Raw genomic sequence first — 22,086 nt, forward strand, 5'->3', positions numbered from 1 at the left:
CATTTGTAAAATGGCTGCCTCGTTGGGTATAGTTGGTACAAAGCACCCATTTTCCAAAAGTCAAAATGATGAGGTTATTCTCTGCTTCTCTGCCCATCTCAATCTCTCTATCTCCCAAATTTACCTTTGCCTTTTTTGGAGAATTGGTAATCCCACTTACAAAAAAACCCCCCAATGAATAGCAACTAAACACTATTAATTGTAGTGATCAACAGTTATAGTTGTAATTCAGAACAGAAGTTGGTTAAATGTCTTTTCTTTAATATAACTCTTGATCAAGCCCATTGAATGTAGCAACATGATTTATATATTTCAGGCTTCTTTTGCTTTCTAGTTATGGCAGTTTTGGAAAAGACAACATTGAGACATTTATCAAGAAAAAAATAACAATATTTTTTGGGGAAAAATATTGTTTCTTCAAGTATTATTTTAAATTTATTTTAGCTCAGTGAATGAGCTAATCTGTTACCCATGCTTCTGAAATTGTCCACTTCTTCCAAATAAACTCTTTAGAATACCTCTGCTCTTTGAGAAGAATGGAATGGAATAGATAGAAGAATAGAGTAGAATAGAATAGAATAGAATAGAATAGAATAGAATAGAATAGAATAGAATAGAATAGAATAGAATAGAATAGAATAGAATAGAATAGAATAGAATAGAATTCTTTATTGGCCAAGTGTGATTGGACACACAAGGAATTTGTCTTTGGTGCATAAACTTTAGTGTACATAAAAGAAAAGATACATTCATCAAGAATCATGAGGTACAACACTAAATGATAGTCATAGGGTACAAATAAGCAATCAAATCATACTAGGAAACAATATAAATATAAATCGTAAGGATACAAAAGGAATAAATTACTGATCCACTTATCCCCATTTAAACACGCAGCTTTCCTTCTGTATTCTGTCTTTTTTTTTTTTTTAAGTTTTTAAATTTTTCTGCTTTTTCATCGGGAAAACTTTCTCGGTCGACCTGCAGAGAGAATGAGCTTGAATCCTTGCGGGGACAGAATCAAGAGTTGGTGCTTGCGATCGAAATGCTAAGACGTGAGAAAAAGAAAAAAGAAGAAGAGTTTGAAGTCGCTCTCCTCCAACTGAAAGAGCAGCAAGCCACAGGCCAACGGTAGGACAAAAGAGAAAGATCATCAGATTAGAGTTGAATGCAGGTACTCCTCGACTTACGACCACAACTGAACCCAACGTTTCTGTGGCTAAAGCGAGACAGTGGTTAACTGACTTTTGCCTCATTTTAAGACCTTTCTTGCCACTTGTTCTTAAGTGAATCACTACAGTGGTTCAGTTAGTAAACACGGTCGTTAAGCAAATCTGTTTCCCCCCCCATTGACTTTGCATGTCAAAAGGTCGCAAAAGGGGATCACATGACCCCGGACACAGCAACGGTCATAAGTGTGAATTAGTTGTCCAGCATATGAATTTTGATCACATGATCCTGGGGATGCTACAAATGCAACTGCAAAAAATGGTCATAAGTCACTTTTTTTAGTGCTGCTCTAACTCTTAACGGTCACTTAAACGAACTGTGGTAAGTCAAGGACTAGCTGTACTCAGAAATAACTCCACATATCATTTTTCTGTTCTTTTTGTAGCTCGGTTCTCATTGTGCTAATTCAAAATAAAACCACAGGATGGCCGACATTACCTGTGAAAAAGCTCACAGCATTGGGAGATATCAGTATAACAGAAATGTAACAGAAATGTAAAATGTAAAACAAATACAGTTGTGAAACAATATATGCCTCAATATAAAACGACAACAATAGTGAATTGCTCTTGTGGCAACTATCCCACAAAGCAGGAATGAGGTGCAATTTTTCTTGAAAAAGATAACCGGCAATGAGGGCCTGTTGCCATTTTCTATTGTGGCTTGGAAATTAACAATACTTTCCTGCCTTATCTGGACCTGGCCAACAGATCTTCCACCCCCACACCATGGAATAATCTAGAAAATCTGGGTAATTAAGAGCTATTAGGGTAACATCTGCAGGACACTGACACCTTTTAAAAAAAAAAAAAACCTCTCCTTTTTATTTAAAAATAAAAGGGAGGACTTGTCAGACATTCTCTGAAGGCAACCAAGTTGTTTGAAGTGAAAAGCACGATAACTGTAATAAAAACACAACATGATGTTAATTTTTGCACTTAGAGTCTGGCAGGGATGCCGTCCCTTCCAATATATATATATATATATTGGATATATTGATATATTGATATATTGATATATATACACACACACACGCACACCATATTTTTCGGAATATAAGACGCACCTTTTCCCCCAAAAAAGAGGGTGAAAATCTGGGTACATCTTATACTCCGAATGCAGCCCCGCCCAGCTTCTCAAATGGAAGTTTCAGAGGCTGAAAAAAGCATCAGAAACAGAGCTTCAGAAAAAAAAGCCTCCAAACAGAGCTTCAGAGGCTTTTTTTCTGAAGCTGTTTCGGAGGTTTTTAGAGGCAGGAAAAAAAGTATTTTCTGAAACAGAGTTTCAGAAGTTTCAGAGGCAGAAAAAAAAGCAAAAAAACAAGGCACAAAGCTCATAACCAACAAACCTGTTGCTAAAATTCACCTCTGGGAACAGCTGATTGGGGGTATTCCAGGAGGCCGATCCACCCGCCAATCAGCTTTTTTCTTATTTTCCTCCCCAAAAACTAAGGTGCATCTTATAGTCTGAAAAATACGGTATATCAGTGGTGAAATCCATTTTTTTTTACTACCAGTTCGGTGGGCGTGCCTTGGTGGGCATGGTGTGGCTTGGTGGGCATGGCAGGGAAACGATACTGCAAAATCCCGATTCCCTCCCCACTCCTTGGGGAAGGATATTGCAAAATCTCCATTCCCACCCACTCTGGAGCCAGCCAGAGGTGGTATTTGCTGGTTCTCCGAACTACTCAAAATTTCCACTACCGGTTCTCCAGAACCTGTCAGAACCTGCTGGATTTCATCCCTGATAGATATGTGAGTGTGTGTGTGTGTGTAAAGTAGAATATATATATATTCTGTGTGTGTGTGTATGTATGTATACATATGGGAGAGATATAATTTTAAGTTTTCAGCTGGTTTACAGATGTATCAGCTTTGTAATCTGGTTCCAGCAGTGGAACAATTTTTCCAATCTGTCTTCAGCAGATAAGTATTGGGGGAGAAACAGCGTATTTCAAGATGTGAAATTCTGTTTATCTTTTTGCTTTATTTGGTATTAGCACTTAAGCTCCTTTAAGGAGTTTCTTTAAAAAAAAAAATTATCCTGGCTTGATGCAGCCATGCAGATAGAATAACAATGAGATCAAATGTTACATTTCTGATACCTTATCTGTATTTAACTTTTCACAAGATAAAATTATGAATTTGTTATTGAATCTCACCAAGGGAAATGTATAACAGCATCTTAGCCCTATAGAATTTCGCCCACGCCGGTCAGTGTTAAAAATACATCTGCAGTTTATTTTAATACCGGTCTCAAAGTATCGTCTATGTAAAATGTTAAATCACAAGCCTTGCAATTAGTTGAGTTGAGGAAGGAAATAAGTTCCAGTAAATGCCAGTAAAAAGTAACAGCAAAAGTTTGGAAGCTGCTTGATAGCAAAACAAAATGATCTCCCTGTTATAAATATCAATTTATTCCTTTAACTATTGCATTTACCATACTGTTATGGCATGAAGCATTATGTCTAACTCGTCAGCATTGTTCAGCCCTCTTTCACTGAAGCATGGATTGATTTAACTATCTGTAATGTTTACTTCAAGAAAGGAAAAATGACTTTTGGCCACACTAATAGTTTTTTCCCCTGATTGCGTTGGGAATTAAGCTAAAAAGAAACTGTTTTCAAGACTACAGATTTCAAGATCAAAATTGCATGCATGGCTGCTTTAGTAAAAAAAAAAAAAATCTGACCATGATTTTTCTGTCTTTTGGGGGGGCAAAAATCAAAATTGCTTTTTGGAGGCTCAGCATTCGAGACAACGTAGAGATGATCAAACTCCACAAACAGCTGATAGAGAAAACCAGCGAATTTGCAACGGTGGAAGAAAAATTGCTTCAACTTCAGGAGGTAGGTAAATCCTTGAGATTTTTCATCCATATCATTCAGGAATCTGATCCCACCCTCAAGCACAGCCTGGTCACCTCCTCTGTAAACACCGGGAGATGTTTTAATAGCTTTTTTCTTAACCCTCCTCAATTCAGCGGTAGCACTAGCACTTAGACTTGTATACCGCTTCACAGTGCTTAGCCCTCTCTAAGCGGTTTTACAGAGTCAGCCTATTGCCCCCAACAATCTGGGTCCTCATTTTACCCGCCTTGGAACGATGGAAAGCCAAGTCAACTTTGAGTCAGTCAGGATCGAACTGCTGGCTATGGGCAGAGCCTGCAATACTACATTCTAACCATTGTAGCAAGAAGGAAGGAAGGAAGGAAGGAAGGAAGGAAGGAAGGAAGGAAGGGCAATAAGGGCAACTTAGACTTATATACTGCTTTACAGTGCTTTTACAGCCTTCTCTAAGCAGTTTACAGTCAGCCTAACAATTTGGGTCCCCATTTTACCCACCTCGGAAGGATGGAAGGCTGAGTCTACCTTGAGCCTGGTGAGATTCGAACTGCCAAATTGCAGGCAGCCGGTAGTCAGCAGAAGTAGCCCACAGTACTGCACTCTAACCAGGTACTAGGAAAGGTTCACATTCTGTACTCTTGCTGGCTACGTCTAGATCACATCCGTGGTGAGAGGTTCTCCTGGATGCTCAATTGATATCACATACTGTTTAAATTTATTTATTTATTATATTTATATGAGTGGCGTGGTGGCTCAGCAGTTAAGATGCTGGGCTTTTCAGCTGGAAAACCGGCAGCCCAGGTTCGAGACCCAAACACTTTGAGACAGGGTGAGGTCCTGTCCTCGCCCCAGCTCCTGCCCACCTAACAGTTGGAAATGTGAGTAGATAAATAGGTACCACTTTGATGGGAAGGTAACAGTGCTCCGTGATGTTATGCCGGCCACATAATCATGGAAATGTCTTCAGACAGTGCCAGTTCAATGGCCTTGAAACTCAAATAAGAGTCAGCAATGACCAGTGGAGTAAAATCCACAGGGACTCCCATTACCTTTTTTTAAAATTCTATTTATATGGCACCCATCTGACTGTCAATCAACTCAGAGCAGCTTACAGCATCATAAAAACACAATATAAAACAACGAGAACGGTAAAACCATTTAACAACATTCAGCCTTAAGGATTCAAACCTAAAAAAAATTAACAAAAAACTAGATTAAAAAGGGACCAATACATAAACAGAGCGAAGGTGGCACCTTCTCTTAGTCCAGGGGTCGGCAACCTTAAACACTCAAAGAGCCACAAAGGTCCTAACCGGAAGCCCCCCATTCAATTCTGGAGCTGACCGGAAATCCAGTTCCCCCACCATAGAGACTCCTCCTAGTGTGGCATCCTTTTTCCTCTGCTGACCGGAAGTCTGGTTCCCCCACCATAGAGACTCCTTCTAGCGCAGCATCTTTTTCCTCTACCTACCCTAACCGGAAAGCCCTATCAATTGTGGAGCCGACCAGTGATGGAGCCACAGTAGAGGGATGAGTCACATGCGGCTCCAGAGCCACAGGTTGCTGACCCCTGTCTTAATCCAAGTATAAAGCATTGAGAAAAACTGTGTGATTCTGAATGTAGCCTAAATATGACTTATCTAGCGCTAACGTTTTTTTCCTCTTTCTTTTATCTTCCTTCCCCTCTTCACTCTCGCAGAAGCAAAAAAATCTCAAAATGAGCCACGATGCCCTAATAGCCAAGGGGGAAGAACTGAATTTGCAACTTAAAGAAGAACGTTCAAAGTGCCTCCACCTAGAGGGACAATTGCAGGCCACCACATTTTCGAGACGACGCTCGGAAGAGGTGAAGCAGCAAATCTTTCTCTCTTTTTTTTTTTTTGTGTGTGCTTGTGGTATTTAAAAGAGCCACGGAGTTTTCCCAGCGTTCTCAAGTGGGAGCAGAACCAAAAAATGTTTCGTGGAAGGGACCAAATCAGTTCGAGGCGATCTTGATAATTTGAACAATGTGGTTTCGTTTAGCTTATCGCTAGCAGGAATCTGCCAGATGCGTTTTGGCAGACGTATGGTGTTCTTATAACTCGTTCACACTGCATATTTTCCGTGCTATGTCGATTGTTCCCACCCAGAGTTGTTCCTACTATTATTGCGCCGCAATAGGATTCATATGAATCCGAGCGATCGAAAGGGAGCCATCGTTCCGTGAACCTCTCTCCAAAAGTCTTGCCTCCAAGTAATATATTAGTATTCATTCCAAGAGGTCAGCCGTTTCAGGACACAGCGTTCCTCCTTTCCCAGGATGACTGCTAAAACCTTACATAATGGGTCAAAAGTCTCACTGGACTTCTACTCTTAAAGGAGGTAGAATTATCTTCCTTAAGAGACAAGTGAGTTCTAGTCTCACCTTAGGCATGAAAGTTGGCTGGAGGACACAGGGCCAATCACTAGGAGGCTGTGAGTTCTAGTCTCGCCTTAGGCATGAAAGCTGGCTGGATGACTTTGGGCCAATCACTAGGAGGCTGTGAGTTCTAGTCTCGCCTTAGGCATGAAAGCTGGCTGGGTGACTTTGGGCCAACCACTAGGAGGTGGTGAGTTCTAGTCTCGCCTTAGCCATAACAGTCAGCAGGGTGACTTTGGGCCAATTACTCTCTCTTAGCTCACAGGATTATTGTTGTTGCGGGGAAAATAGGAGGAAAAAGGCATATTAGGAATATTTGATGCCTTGCGTTATGTATTAAAAAAATATTAAAAGGCCGGATAGAATAAATAAATAAAATCAAACTTGCCAATACGTTCATCTCATCCCAAAGAAATAACACTTTCGTCAGCGAAACGTTATTATTGTTAATACTTTTGACGGAGGTACCCTTGTAATCGGTCTTGTCCTTTGGTGACATCAGAGCAGCTGAGGTGATGATAAGGGATCATCAGTCCCTCGTTGGCAAGAGAAAGCAGGTGGCCCAGGTACCTAACTAGGAAACCTATTGAACATTAGTAATTGTTGCTTTCATCTCCTTCCGCCATGAATCCCCCGCTAACATTCTTTTTCATTCCAGCTGCAAGACAGAATTAATGATTTGGAAAAAGAGAGGGACCTTTTAAAGGAAAACTATGATAAATTATATAACAGGTAAACTATAACGAATGGAGTAATTTCTTTTAAACTCCCGTTTCTTTTCTTTTTTTTTAATGTTCTCAACAAAAATAATCTGACTCAGAAATACAGATATGTAATCTTGAACTCAATGACCTGAATAGGCAGGAGCGGGTGAAGTTTGCTAACGCCTTAGAAAAGTGATTTCAAGAATCTTGTCCATCTTCGCTTTCCCATTAATATTATTCGGGGAGCATTCTAGGGTGACTAAGTTGCTCCTGCATTGAAGAACTTCCTTTGGGTCCTGGTTAGGGTCCTTAGGAACTGCCGACCATGTTCTTCACTACATCAGTCTTTTAACTTTTACAAGATTGAATCCTGATCTAGGGCCGCTTGCCCAGCTGGCAGTCTCATCAATCTCTCTCTCTCTTCTCTCTCTGTCTCTCTTTTTAGTTCTATTCTCTTCTGTCATTTTTTTTCTTGCCTCTAGAAAGAAAGAAACTACAGTAGTGGCCAAAATTGTGGAAACCTTTTGGGAAAAGTGTCTTTTCTAAACCTAGCTAATAACACCACTTTTTTTTTTTTGGAGTAGTACCATAAAATTTTATATCAGTGGGAAGATAATTTAATCAAGAATGTAATGATAATAATTTTTATGAAGGATTTGCTATTACAATAGGAGTTACAGTATAAAGAAGAAAAGCGAAACACGTAGAAAAAATGAGATATACAAAAATGATCACCATAGAAAAAATGAGATGTACAAAAAATATCACCATGTCAGTTAATACTTAGTTGGGTAACCTTCAGTATGACTTACAGCCTTACAACATCTTCCCATGGAGTGAACCAAGTCTTTGAGTTCTGCAGCTGTTATCATGTGAAACCAAGATTGAAGGATTGCTTCTATTAACTGGGTTTTATTGCTGGGTCGCTTCAGACTAACAAGTTTATTTAGTCGGCTCCATAGATTTTCAATTGGGTTAAAGTCTGGGGTATTCCCAGGCCATTCCAGCACTATTATGTCACCCCTAGTCTTTCTTTTCACTAGACTACTTCTTCTTGTGCCATATCCGTCATCGGATGTTGGTGATCCTATTTTGATCAACAGCTGCACGAAAAAGTGCTGTTGAGTTTTGTCCAAACCAGTCCCTTAGATTTTGAAGCCACAATGTTCTTCTTTTGCCTGGATCTTGTTTGCCTTCTATCTTTCCCTGGAGGACTAGGTGAAGTATGGAGTATTTCACTACTCAATTCCTGCAACCATTCTTCATATTTACTAAGACTGTATTACTATTGTTCTTCTCATCCTTCTTATTACTTATCTCCTCCCACTTATGACTATAACCATGTTACTTGTATTTTTACGATTTATATTGTTCTGTTTGTTTCATAGTATGATTTGATTGCTTATTAGTAACCTATGACTATCACTAAGTGTTGTATCTTATGATTCTTTATTAATGTATTTTTTCTTTTTTCTTTCTTTTTTCTTTCTTTTTTCTTTCCTTTTATGTACACTGAGAGCATATGCACCAAAGACAAATTCCTTGTGTGTCCCATCACACTTGGCCAATAAAGAATTCTATTCTATTCTATTCTATTCTATTCTATTCTATTCTATTCTATTCTATTCTATTCTATTCTATTCTATTCCATTCCATTCCATTCCATTCCATTCCATTCCATTCTATAAAGAATTCTATTCTATTCTATTCTATTCTATTCTATTCTATTCTATTCCATTCCATAAAGAATTCTATAAATCTGACAAATAAATAAATAAACTATTCTATTCCATTCCATTCCATTCCCTGTTCTGTTCTGTTCTGTTCTGTTCTATTTATTTTAGCTTTCAGTCCCCTAATCATCTTTGCTGCTCTTCTCTGTGCTCGTTCTCAAGATCTTTTATATATCGTGACGACCAAAACTGGATGCAGCATTCTAAGTGATCCTTACAGTCTTGAACTGGCTTTTCTGAAGTGTTCTTATTTTGGGGGGACTGGGAGCAATAAATCCTTTACTTGCCTCCCTCCCTCCCTCCCTCCCAGAATCTCTGCACTGTTGTACAGATAATGTTGCCCTTCCACGCTCCGAGGAGGACCCATCCATTTCAGGCAGCCAATGGAAGGGGAGGGAGGGGGGGTTTGGATGCCCCTTTCTTGCCTCCAGCTCTTACCCCGCAACATCTCAATTTCCTGAAAAATGCGGACTCCGGTATGGAGCCAAGCGGAACGTCGTTTTGACTTTTCGGGTGCCAGAAATGCCTTGGGCTGGCACCGCGGCTGCACTTGATATTTCTATAAAAGTTGCTTCGAGGTAATAGTCTGTGTAAATTCTGTCAGCAGCGCTTAATATCACATAAATAAAAAATTAGGGAGCTAAACCTACGGAACATGAAATGAGATAGGGCGCTGAATTCATTTTCTGGTGCCGAACAGAAAATTGAAGCAATTACAGTCAATTTGCAGAGGCTTAATGAGGAAACCCCTGATTGTGAAGCAAGACAGGGCACCAGAAGAAGCCTCCAGTTGCAGATGGTGTGTGTGTGTGCATTCTCTTCCTAGCATTCCCACACCATGACAGGGTCCACTCCGTATGTGTGTGTGTGTGTGTGTGTGTGTGTGTATTTGTGTATATATGTGTATGTCTGACTGTCTATATCTATCTATCCCTCCCTCCCTCCATCTTATCTATTCTGTCTGCCCTTCCATCCATCCACCCATATTCATCCATCCATCCATCCCTCTCTTTCTCTCTCTCTCCCTCCCTCCCTCCATCCATCTTATCTGTCTGTCTGCCCTTCCATCCTTCCATCCATCCACCCATATTCATCCATCCATCCATCCCTCTCTATCTCCCTTCCTCCATCTTATCTATCTGTCTATCTGCCCTTCCATCCATCCACCCATATTCATTCATCCATCCCTCTCTGTCTCTCTTTCTCCCTCCCTCCCTCCCTCCCTCCCTCCCTCCCTCCATCTTATCTATTTATTTATCTATCTATCCATCCATATCCATCCATCCATCCATCCATCTCTCTCTCTCCCTCCCTCCCTTCATCCCTCCATCCATCTTAACTAACTGTCCATCCATATCCATCCATCCATCTCTCTCTCCCTCCTTCCCTCCCTCCCTCCATCCCTCCATCCATCTCCATCTGTCTATTAATCATATCCATCCATATCTATCTATCTATCTATCTATCTATCTATCTATCTATCTATCTATCTATCTATCCATCCATCCATCCATCCATCCATCCATCCATCCATCTATCTGTGGACCCTGCCATAGAGCGGGGATAATGCTCCAAATCTAGGCCAACTCCATTGCTCATCCCACAAAACTTTCTGTGTGTGACCCATCGTTGCAGCCAGTGAAAGGCGCCTCGACCCACAGCCGTCCATCCTGCGTTCCCTTCATTCCCAAGAAAGACTCACAAACATGCCTCTCTGAGCTTGGTTGTTTTCTTGCAGGCATTTCATTATCCAAACCTGGTGATGTCACCAGTGCACTGATAAGGTTACCTAGTTTGGGTAATGAAACATCTGCAAGAAAGCAGCCACGTTCAGAGAGCACGACAATGAAGGGCTCCTCGTTTCCACCCTGAGCTACAAATATTCTCCTTTATTGGCTTGTCCTGACGATCGTGGTCCTTTCTCTGCCCTGGCTTCCAGCTTCCATCTTTTTTGGGTTGGAGACCGTTTCACGGAGGCCCCCCACGTGCCACACGGCATGCATAGGAGAGCAAAGAGTGGTTTACCCGTGCTAATGTCTTGTGTTTTCATTTCCACCCCCCTTTTGTCATATTCAATTTCTCAGTGCCTTCAGGGTGACCCACGACCAGCAGTGGAAACTGAAGGAGCAGCAGCTGAAACGGCAGATCGGTCAGCTCGAGGCGGCTTTAAAAGCAGATTTAGCTGAAAAAAACAATATCCTGGACAGAATCAAAATGGAACGAGGTACACCCCTGTACGCGCCAAGCGTGCCGATTTTCTTTTCGAGTTTTAAGTCGTGGAGAACATCAGGGAACATAACAAAGGTGCTGTTACCAGGCCAGGTTGGTCTGCTGTCCAAATTTATTATTTTTTTTCTTCTGACTAGCTCAGGAAGAAAGAGGGGCCATTCTTCCTGTCTTCTCGCTACTAAATCATTTTAACTAGTAACAGGAATCCAAATTTTGGGTCTTCTGGTTTAAAATCTTTGGCCTACCTCTTGATTCTCACAGGTCGGCCTCGGGTGCCCTGAATAGACAATGTCAGAAGGTTCTTATAGAATATAAATGCAGTGAAACCATCATAGACCATCTTGTTGGACTTCGGGTGGAAGGCAGGTGATAATGTTTGGGGTTTTTGTAAGTCAGGTTTTTAATTTATATATAAATATTTTGAAGGCAGTGTATTATCCCGGCATTTTGTTTTACAGACGAAAAAAAAATAACAGATATACTGATAGTGATAATGATAATACACGTAACAATTATAACCATATTTATAATTATATTAGCTTATTTATGATCATATTAATTATAAAAAGGTAAAGGTTCCTCTCGCACATATGTGCTAGTCGTTCCCGACTCTAGGGGGCGGTGCTCATCTCTATTTTAAAGCCGAAGAGCCAGTGCTTTCCAAAGACATCTCTGTGGTCATGTGGCCGGCATGACTAAACGCCAAAGGCGCATGGAACGCTGTTACCTTCCCACCAAAGGTGGTCCCTATTTTTCTACTTGCATTTTTTACGTGCTTTCGAACTGCTAGGTTACGCAGCACTAGTGATTTGAATCACTGAACTGCCGACCTTTCTGATCGACAAGATCAGTGTCTATTAATTATACGAGCATATTTATAATTATAGACAACATTCATATTTTACTTACACATAGCAATGATCTTTCTTCATCTAATTTCTACCTCTTATCTCTAAGCACTGATAAAAATCTATTCCACGTTGAATAGTACTCTGTATCTCCTTTATCTTTTATTTTCAATGTCAATCTATCCATCTCTGCACAGTGCAATATTTTCCAATCAGAAAAGGCACAATTGTCCCTGATCCCAGACAAAAATCAAAGTTTATAATACCCCCACAGGAATATATATATTTTTCGTGTAGCTTAGATTTCCTGAAACAGCAGCGAGGATGTAAATCTGGATTGAATTGTAACAGAAATACAAATAGGAACTCGGTGGGTTATGATGGCTCTCTCTTTGCAAATCTTCCCTCCCCGCTCCCCCGTCCTCTCCTAAAAGGGGACCCCGGCTTTACTTCTAATTGTTGATGTTTCTTAGAGTAAATCACCACGAAGGAAATAAATTGGCTCTGGAGTAAGATTGTCCGCTTCTCGTTTCATTCGCTCTCGATTTCATTGATCGTCTGTCGGAGAAGGCCCTTCTGAAACTTCGCAAATTTGTTTGGACAGCAAAAACCATTTTGATCCCTTGCCTGCTTCCCAACGCCACTCCCTTCTCTCTTCTCTCCCCGTCAGTTTTGCCGATGAGTTTCAGGTTTTATTATCCTTTCGGTTGGAACATTTCAATACTGCATTTTTTTTAATGCTGAAAAAAATTAATTGCAGACTTAAGAATCCTCTGTCTTTCCGTTCTTGGTAACATGGAATGCAGGGGTCGTCACCCTCCCTTGTATTGATTACAGATGATGATATAGCTTTTGACGGCTGTTTGTTTTATCGGTAGATTATCTTAATCTTTGTTTTCTTAAGAGCCTAAGACCCTGTGCTCAGTTTTTTTAAAAAAATTTGTTTTAAATTAAACCCGAATACCACTCCCCCAGAAACTACATTCCTCCCTTGGAAATGTTTTATAGATGAATACAGGTAGTTCCCGATTTACGACTGCCATGGAGCCTTTCTGTTGCTAAATGAGGCATTTCTTAAGCGAGTGTTGCCCCACTTTACAACTTTTTCTTGCCACGGTTGTTAAAAGTGAATCACCGCCATTCTTAAAGTTAGCAACATGCTTGTTAGGTGAATGTGGCTTCCCAATTGACCTGGCTCTTCAGAAGGTTGTAAGAGGGGATCACGTGACCCTACCCTACACTTAAACGTGTTGCAAGTTAAGCAGACCAAATGACGATTCTGCCGAGTGTATATATATATTAAAAAAAGACTCTCCCCCCCTTTTTTTTTTTGAGACCAAACTGAAAAGCTTGCCAAGGAGAACCAGGAGCTGCGAATGCGCTGTCTCGAACAGAAGCAGCAGCTGGAAGAGCTGAAGTCCCGCGTGCATTTTTTCACCAAGGTGAATTTTTTTTCCCTCCTCGTTTTAGAGAATGACTTAGAGAATTAGAGGGTTTTTTTTATTAATGTATAATACGACATACAAAGAGAATAGAGCCGCGGTGGCGCAGTAGTTTGAGTGCAGTACTGCAGGCTATTTCTGCTGACTGCCGGCTGCCTGCAATTTGGCCGTTCGAATCTCACCAGGCTCAAGGTTGACTCAGCCTTCCATCCTTCCAAGATGGATAAAATGAGGACCCAGATTGTTGGGGGCAAATAGACTGACTTTGTTAACTGCTTAGAGAGGGCTGTAAAGCACTGTAAAGTGGTATATAAGTCTAAGTGCTATTGCTGTTGCTATACAAAAGTAAATATTAGGGAAATTAAGAAAGGAAAAAAGGGAAGTGGTAGTGGGGGAAAGGAAGGGAAAAAGGCATTGACTTCCGACTCCTTTGGTGCAGTAAAATAAGGCATTAACATCTACCCTCAACTTTTTACTTTTTTATAATCATAGAAACTAGCCATTTCTATAACAACAAATCTAGCTAATCGATACAACACAAAATCAAAGTTTCATTTTTTTGCCACCTCAAGCACAAAGTCCAGAAGTGGTTTCCAAGTAGAAATAAAGGTATTTGTGGGTTTTTTTTTTCTTTAATCAAAACAGATTAGAGAATGTCTCTTAAAAAGGGGTGTGGGGGAGGGGAAGCTTTCTATATTTTATGCAAATGCTTCTTTCTTAAAAGCCCCGAACCGAATAATGGAGGATACGACAGTGTTCATTTATTCATGCTGTCCAGCTGAATGTCATGTTGTATGTGAACGCAAGAGAGAGTCTTCCCTCCATTATTCATTTCTTGAAGAGAACCTTTTTGTTAATTATTTCTCTGTTTCAGGAGAATGATGTTGATGTGGCCGACCTCAATGAGGCTCTCATGCTCCTCAAGGTAACTAGCACAACTGGTCACAGCCCCCCCCTCAAGCTCTTTCTCTTCTCACCCAATGTGATCCTGTGAACATCTGGTTCTTGAGATGAGTTCTTCTCATGCTTTGTGTCAACTCTCTGTGAGCTCATGTTTCTTTGCTTGGATGTGTCCACTGCGTCTACTCCGAAAAGACAGAAAGGTAGCAGGATAAGATAAGACAGGACAGGACAGGACAGGATGTAGGAGTAGGAGTAGGAGTAGGAGTAGGAGTAGGAGTAAGACTAGAAAAGAATAGGGATAGAATAGAATAGAATAGAATAGAATAGAATAGAATAGAATAGAATAGAATAGAATAGAATAGAATAGAATAGAATAGAATAGAATAGAATAGAATAGAATAGAATAACAGAGTTGGAAGGGACCTTGGAGGTCTTCCAGTCCAGCCCCCTGCTCAAGCAGGAGAACCTATACAATCTCAGACAAGCGACTGTCCAGTCTCTTCTTAAAAACCTCCAGTGATGAAGCGCCCACGATTTTTGGAGGCAACTTCTGTTCCATTGGTTAATTGTCCCTCACTATAAGGAAGTTTCTCCTTAATTCCAGGTTGCTTCTCTCCTTGATTAGTTTCCAACCATTATTTCTTCTTTGATAATATATATATATATATATATATATATATATATATATATAGTTATAGTTATAGTTATAGTTATAGTTATAGTTATAGTTATAGTTATAGTTATAGTTATAGTTATAGTTATAGTTATATAGTTATATAGTTATAGTTTTATATATAGAGATATATATAATTATAGTTATATAGTTATATATATAGTTATATATATAATTAAGGTGGATCAATCCAAGATGATTCAGGCCTGTAGCTTCCATTTATATTTATGTTTATATTTATATTATTTATATCAAACAACACAATGAGGAATTTTCAAGTGCAATTCAAGTTCCAGGAATAGATAGTTCACCTATACCAATTTTGGTTTGTATTACCGTAGTTTACTTTTTCCTGAAAAAAAATATTAAGAAAGCTTCATTTATAGATAGATGGATGGATGGATGGATGGATAGATGGAGAGGGAGGGGAGAGAGAGAGAGAGAGAGAGGAAGGAAGGAAGAAGGAAGGAAGGCACAGGCCTGAATCATCTTGGATGCACCCACCTTAAATGTAGCCTTCTACAAGCATAGTGTCTTTTTCTCATTATTTCAGACCTGTGTTTAACATCAGAGGCAACAACAAAGTCATTTGCAACACTTTGGGAAGGGTAATAAATCTGGTATAGCCTCACCCCACCTGACATCTTCCAGATGTGTCCGATCTCTATTTCCATAATTTGCAGCCAGCCCCGCCCGTGAGAATTACAGGAATTTTAGGCCAGCGCATCTGGAGAAAGTACCAGGTTCAGGAAGTGGGCAGAGCCTTCCCATTCTCTAGTGCACCATAGATTATGCATTGATCTTCCGTCTGACGTAGGGAAACACCACCTAGGCAGGCTGTTTTGCGTGCATCTGAGTTCATGCAAGCGCAGATACAGCAAATTGACAGAACGGAGTTTATAAATTGACAGAACTATTAATTCCCGTGACTGGGAGATTTGCAATTCAGTTTGCAATGCTAACTAGAGGTAAATTCTGTTACCGTAGATATGCAGAAATTTGCAGCCTCAGTTTTTATCTACAGATACCATACCAGCTCTCATTGAAATGACTCTTGGATTCCTTTGAACTCGTTTGAAACTTATTTCTGACTAAAGATGTGTATAGGATTTGGCTCAAAGCAGATTGCTAATTAGTTCTGAGTTCTTTTTTTTTTTTTTTTTTTTTACCCCGCAGAGCACTGAGAAAGACAGAAGCTTGGTCTTTCGACACAGATTTATTTTAATGCTGAAAAGAGAGAGGTCCATTTATTACAATTAAAATGAAAGGGTGTTTTTTTTTTATTTTAATTATAAAAGCTGTCAACTTTCACGACCTAGGTTCATAGACAGCAAGCAAGTGGAGACCTTGGGTTTTTGGAGAAAGTGGAAGATGACAGCCAAAAGGATTTAGAGCGTTCCCTACGAGATCTTCAGACGGTTCATGCAGAAACTGTTCAAGAACTCGAAAAGACCCGCAATATGTTAATTGTGCAGCATAAAATTAACAAAGACTATCAGGTACTTTAATTTTCTCACTGCAGTTGAACGTGGAGTATCTCTGTCATTGTGCTTGCCTCGCTGTTTTTTTTTAATCTCATGATGAAGATTAATGAATCCAATATTTTATGTGGTAACTAACCAAATCTTAATAAGCTGAACTCTACTAGACTTCACTCTTGAAATAAACTTTTCATTTAATAGTCTAATTCCAGCAGGCATGACTCCTCCCCAGTTTTTTTTAGCCCGTAGTTTCTATGCCCCAAAAATAAAATAAAATACTGTGATTTGCTGACCAGGACACCGGCCTAATTAAATTAAATGTTTGGGTCTACTGAAGCCCAGCAAATAAAGGATCTTAAAAGTCAGGTTTGGTGTTGGAGATAAATGGCTTAATCTTAAAATTGCATAGTACAGACAAACATAAAAGTCAAAATTTTCCCAAGCCAGGTTCTATTGGAAAAGTATTCAGGCATCAGTCATAATATTCTTCGTATCCTTCTGTTTCTTCAAAAGAAAGAGTGAATTTCCCTAATCCTGCCACCAACCCAAAGAAGTAAAACCTACACGTGGATTTCCAACTTCTCTGAGCTTCCTTGTTTTCTTGCAGCTAGGTAACATCATCAGTGCTAGGGTGGCCTGTGAATTTACAGGACCGAATCTTGTCCAGGTCTTATCGAATGTTGCATGACGTATTTCCCAGTTCAGTGAATGAAGGAGGAAGGCTTTTGCTACCCTTCTCGTCTTCATCCTCCTCAATAAATACAAGATAATTTGTGACATAACGGAGAGACGGTTTTCTCCCAATTCCATTCCACTGAGCTTGGGTTTTCTTTTCTTTTTCTCATTTCAGAGTGGTATAAATCTAAAGTTCAGGGAACGTCATCTCCTCCTCCAAAAATGGCAGCCTGTGGCATTTGGCTTTTGTCTGTGGCCTCTTACGAGATTTTGCTGATCTCACATTATTTGATTCATAAAGGAGACACCTAGAAACGTGTGCAGAATCGGGGATTGGTTATTGCTTGCAATTAGACCCCCCCCCCAGAATACAATTTAATACTCAAAGAGGTTTGAGAAGGTCAAAAATTTGGCCTAACTGTCCCTCAGCCAGTAATTTTATTGGTACGTCACCCAGAGTCCTTCTGTGAGAGAGATTGGGTGGGGGGGGGGGTTGTTTCTAAATTTGATCACTAAATAAATAAATCCCAGCAATTTGGAAAAAAAAATGATGGTATCGTATTGGGGGAAAAGACATTCGTGGGCGAACTCTGGCGCAAAGCATGGATTGTACGCAGTGGTGAAATGTAAAATTCATTACTATCAGTTCTGTGGGCGTGGCTTGGTGGTGGTGGGGGTAATGTGACTGGGTGGGCGTGGCCAACTTTTTTTTTTTTTAACTTTTAAAACCATTTTTTCTACAACCTCTAAAAAAATACTTTTAAAAGCCTTTGACGATCAGGCAACTCAGCCGGGATCGTCAGAGGCTTTTAAAAGCATTTTTTTAGGTTGTAAAAAAAAATGCTTTTAAGAGCCTCTGACGATCCCAGCTGAGTTGCCTGATTGGTAGAGGCTTTTTTTTATTTTTAAAAGCATTTTTTCGGCCAAAGCGGTTGTAGAAAAAATGCTTTTAAATTTTTTTTAAAAAGCCTCTGATGATTGTGCGGCTCAGCCGGGCATGGGGTGGGGGGCAGGGATTTTTGCTACCGGTTCTCCGAACCACCCGCCGCCATCGCTACCGGATCGGGCGATCCGGTCTGAACTGGGAGTATTTCACCCCTGATTGTAGGCCTAACCTTCTGTGTTTCCTTGCATCATCAGGCCGAAGTTGAATCCGTGACAGAAAAAATGGAGGCTTCGCAGCAAGATTATGAGTTAAAGCTGGAGCACTACGTCCACCTTCTCGACGTTAGAGCCGCCCGTATTAGAAAATTAGAAGGTATATCAGAATTCTGATTTTCCAGCAGAAAATCACTGGGGGGGGGGGGGAATAGATAAGGAGATGAGGAGATTAGTGTGCTCAAGAATTCACTCTTGGCCACACATTCGATTGTGTTTTGCTGAAAAAAAAAAACCTGAGAGTGCCATTGACGTAAACCGAGGCTTGTGGAAAGAAATACAGGTAGTCCTTGACTTACAGCCATTGGTTTAGTGACCATTCGAACGGCACTGAAAAAAGTGACTTCTTATGACCATTTTTCAAGCAAGGTCAATGGGGGAAGTCAGATCTGCTTAACAACGCCACAATTCACTCAGCAACTGCAATGGTTTGCTTGACAACAATGGCAAAAAACGGTTGTAAAATGAGGCCCAATTCTTTTAAGAACTGCCTCGCTTAGCCGTGGAAATTTTGGGCTCAATTGTGGTCGTAAGTTGAGGACTAGTATTCAAGAGTACAGAAAAAGAGAGTTGGAAGGGACTTTGGAGATCTTCTAGTCCAACCCCTTGCTCAAGCAGAAGACCTGATACCATTTTAGATAAATGACTGTCCAGTCTCTTCTTTAAAACTTCCATAGTTGGAGCACCCACAACTTCTGGAGGCAAGTAGTTCCTCTGGTTAATTGTTCTCACTGTCAGGAAATTTCTCCTTAGTTCTAGGTTGCTTCTCTCCTTGATTCAGAAGACTCTCATTTCTACTTGCAAAATGAAATTTCTAGGGTTTTTTTTTTTTTAATGTACATGTAATGCACCCCTGCGTGTTATGGATGTAAGCTTAGAATTGTCAATTTCTGAGGGAGCAGCAAGGAAAAATGTAACTCTCAGCCCCAATTCATTCACGTCCGCCTCCTATTTTTCGCCTTGAACAGCCCAGCTGAAGGATATCGCTTATGGGACCAAACAGTACAAATTTCGACCAGAAATGATCGCCGATGAACCTGTGGATGACTTTGACGAAACGGCTCATTTGGAAAGAGGCGAAAACCTCTTCGAGATCCACATCAGCCGGGTTGTGTTTTCCCCAGAAGCGGCCAGATCTTTTGGCGACCAAGAGCCCGCCACCTTCTGTACCTACGCCTTTTACGATTTCGAATTACAGACCACGCCGGTCGTTCAGGGGCTCAGCCCAGCCTATAATTTCACCTCTCAGTATCTCGTGCGGGTGGACGACGGCTTTTTGCAGTACTTGCAGAAAAGCGCCACCGCTCTCGAAATCCATCTCGCTCACGGCATAGACTTCGAAACGGCGGCTGCCTGCCAGCTCAGGTTCCATGATATTCTGGAAAAAAACGGCAGAGTCTGCGCTTCCGCCCTCTTGATTGGTAGGTGTCACCTGTTGGCGTTGAAGTTGCATTTTGGATTGCTTTGGTAACGGTGAAATGCTCTGAAGTCTGCTACCGTTTTGCTTCGCACGCACATGCGTGGTGCACGCCAAATGCTCGCTTTGCACGCATGTGCATTGCAGGTACTACCACGCAGCCCTGAAAAAGGAGGATTAAGAAGCCTTTTCTAAGAAAAGTAGAACAGTGAGGAGGGGGGAAATAGCTGTGCAGTGCAATTTAGATTTGCTAGAAAGCAGGATTTCAGAACACTGTTCCCTTCCCACCAAAGGTGATCCCTATTTTCCTACTTGCATTTCTTACGTGCTTTCAAACTGCTAGGTTGACAGAAGCTGAGACACGTAACAGGAGCTCACCCCGTTACGCAGCACTAGGGATTCGAACCGCTGAACTGCCGACCTTTCGATCGACAATTTCCTGCTTTCTAGTGAAAATAAATTGCGTGGCACAGCTGATCATCGGAAATACCGGTTCGCCTGAATCAGTAGCATTTCTTTTACTACCAGTTCAGGCGAACCAGACCAAACCGGTAGCATTTCACCCCTGTTTGGTAACTCTGTTTAAAAATGAATATTATATCTTTAGCATTATATCTATGATTACTTAGATCACTGTGTTCCAACTATCACTCTCCAAAAGCATGGGGTTAATTTTTTAAAAAGTTATGTTACTTACGGTAATTTCTGGGGTTTTCTGTCCAACACAGTTAGGAAACATTAAGTCGAGGCAGGCTAAATCCATCTGGTGATTTTTGGCGAATGACTGATTTCTTAAATTAGAAGAGGAAGACACAATATTGCCATCCTGTGCACTTGTACTCATGATTAAGTTATGCGGATTTCAGCGAAGCTAATCCATGAATTAGTGTCACTTAACTGATCATGCATTTATAAATGCGTGTTTACCAGCTTGTGTTCACATGAAAAAGAAAAACAGCCCTTCTTTTGATATAACTAGGGAAAAACGGTGTTATTGTTGACACATATTAAGTAGCTAAATCAATTCCGTGCTGTTATCATTAAGATTGGTAGGGGGAGGTTAGCGTACAACAAACTAGAAGAAGTTGGAGTAAAAGGGTAATAGTTATTTGTTAATTATGAATGCCTCCATATTTATATTGGATTATTTCCTGTACAAGCCAGGTCTTATTTCAATAATGCCATGGCAATATGAAATTGCCATTGTAGTCTACATAATTATGGTCTACTTAAAGCCCATGTTTCTTTTAGATTGAAATAACATTATTAGTAAAGGTAAAGGTTCCTCTCGGACATATGTCCTAGTCGTTCCTGACTCTAGGGGGCAGTGCTCATCTCTGTTTCAAAGCTGAAGAATCAGCACTATCCAAAGATGTCTCCGTGGTCATGTGGCCGGCATGACTAAACGCCAAAGGCGCACGGAGCACTGTTACCTTCCCACCAAAGGTGGTCCCTATTTTTCTACTTGCATTTTTTATGTGCTTTCAAATTGCTAGGTTGGCAGAAGCTGGGACAAGGAACGGGAGCTCACCCCATTATGCGGCACTAGTCCCCGTGTTTAGAGACTGATCATCTTACCCTTAGAGAGAACGGTTCGGTTGAAATCGTTAAAACCTCAATAAATCTGGATTCCGCGTTGTCTTCGCAATGATTGCAAATAACCTCCATGATCTTTTTAGCCTGAAATTTTTGACCTTGCAAAACGTGCGTGAACTTTGACTTGTAGGCGTTGGCAGAGAAATCCAGAATTACGGCACCGTGGAATATTGGGTCAGGTTAAGAGTTCCCATGGACCAAGCCATGAGGCTGTACAAAGAACGTGCAAAAGCCCTTGGCTATATCGCAGCAAATCTAAAGGAACAGGCAAGTTTCAAGTTTTGTTTTGTTTTTTCAATTGTATTATTCTGGTTGTCTCAAATATACTTGTCTTCCTCTACCTATTGATGTCGGAATCACCAAAGCATGTTGCTTTGTTTCGATTTCACAATGCACTGTTTTTTTCAGGTCCTGTTCTACCATGGTGGCAATCCTTATGTGTGGGTCCTCCTTCCAGCTGCACAAAGAATGACTGTAGTTAGTTAGCTTACTTTATTGTCATTTCACTTCTTACAATGAAATTAAATGCCATCTTCAGTGTACATTATACATAAGAAATAAAACAAAAGCAGAGGTGAAATTCAGCAGATTCTAACAGGTTCTGGAGAACCGGTAGCGGAAATTTTGAGTAGTTTGGAGAACCGGCAAATACCACCTCTGGCGGGTCCCAGAGTGGGGTGGGAATGGAGATTTTGCAGTATACTTTCCCTGGAGTGGGGTGAAAATGGAGATTTTGCAATATCCTTCCCCTGCC

At 40.6% G+C, this 22,086-nt stretch overlaps 1 protein-coding gene across 11 annotated transcripts in view; it reads left to right on the forward strand.

Moving 5' to 3' along the window:
• RPGRIP1L (RPGRIP1 like) overlaps positions 1–22,086 on the forward strand; it is a 59,701-nt gene that overhangs the window by 6,899 nt on the left and 30,716 nt on the right. For 7 of the 11 annotated variants that reach the window (XM_060682492.2, XM_060682496.2, XM_060682498.2 and 4 more), the window contains 11 exons: positions 988–1,131; positions 3,973–4,078; positions 5,775–5,921; positions 7,132–7,205; positions 10,995–11,134; positions 13,323–13,429; positions 14,304–14,354; positions 16,325–16,504; positions 18,302–18,419; positions 19,288–19,740; positions 21,463–21,603. In XM_060682492.2, the coding sequence (XP_060538475.2) occupies positions 988–1,131; positions 3,973–4,078; positions 5,775–5,921; positions 7,132–7,205; positions 10,995–11,134; positions 13,323–13,429; positions 14,304–14,354; positions 16,325–16,504; positions 18,302–18,419; positions 19,288–19,740; positions 21,463–21,603 (1,661 nt within the window). The remainder of the gene's footprint in view (positions 1–987; positions 1,132–3,972; positions 4,079–5,774; positions 5,922–7,131; positions 7,206–10,994; positions 11,135–13,322; positions 13,430–14,303; positions 14,355–16,324; positions 16,505–18,301; positions 18,420–19,287; positions 19,741–21,462; positions 21,604–22,086) is intronic. The other 4 variants (XM_060682497.2, XM_087876965.1, XM_087876963.1 and 1 more) reach the window with 1 other exon arrangement.

Source organism: Pantherophis guttatus, chromosome 11, assembly GCF_059756535.1.
Source record: "Pantherophis guttatus breed Tessera chromosome 11, ASM5975653v1, whole genome shotgun sequence".
NCBI classification, from domain to species: domain Eukaryota; kingdom Metazoa; phylum Chordata; class Lepidosauria; order Squamata; family Colubridae; genus Pantherophis; species Pantherophis guttatus.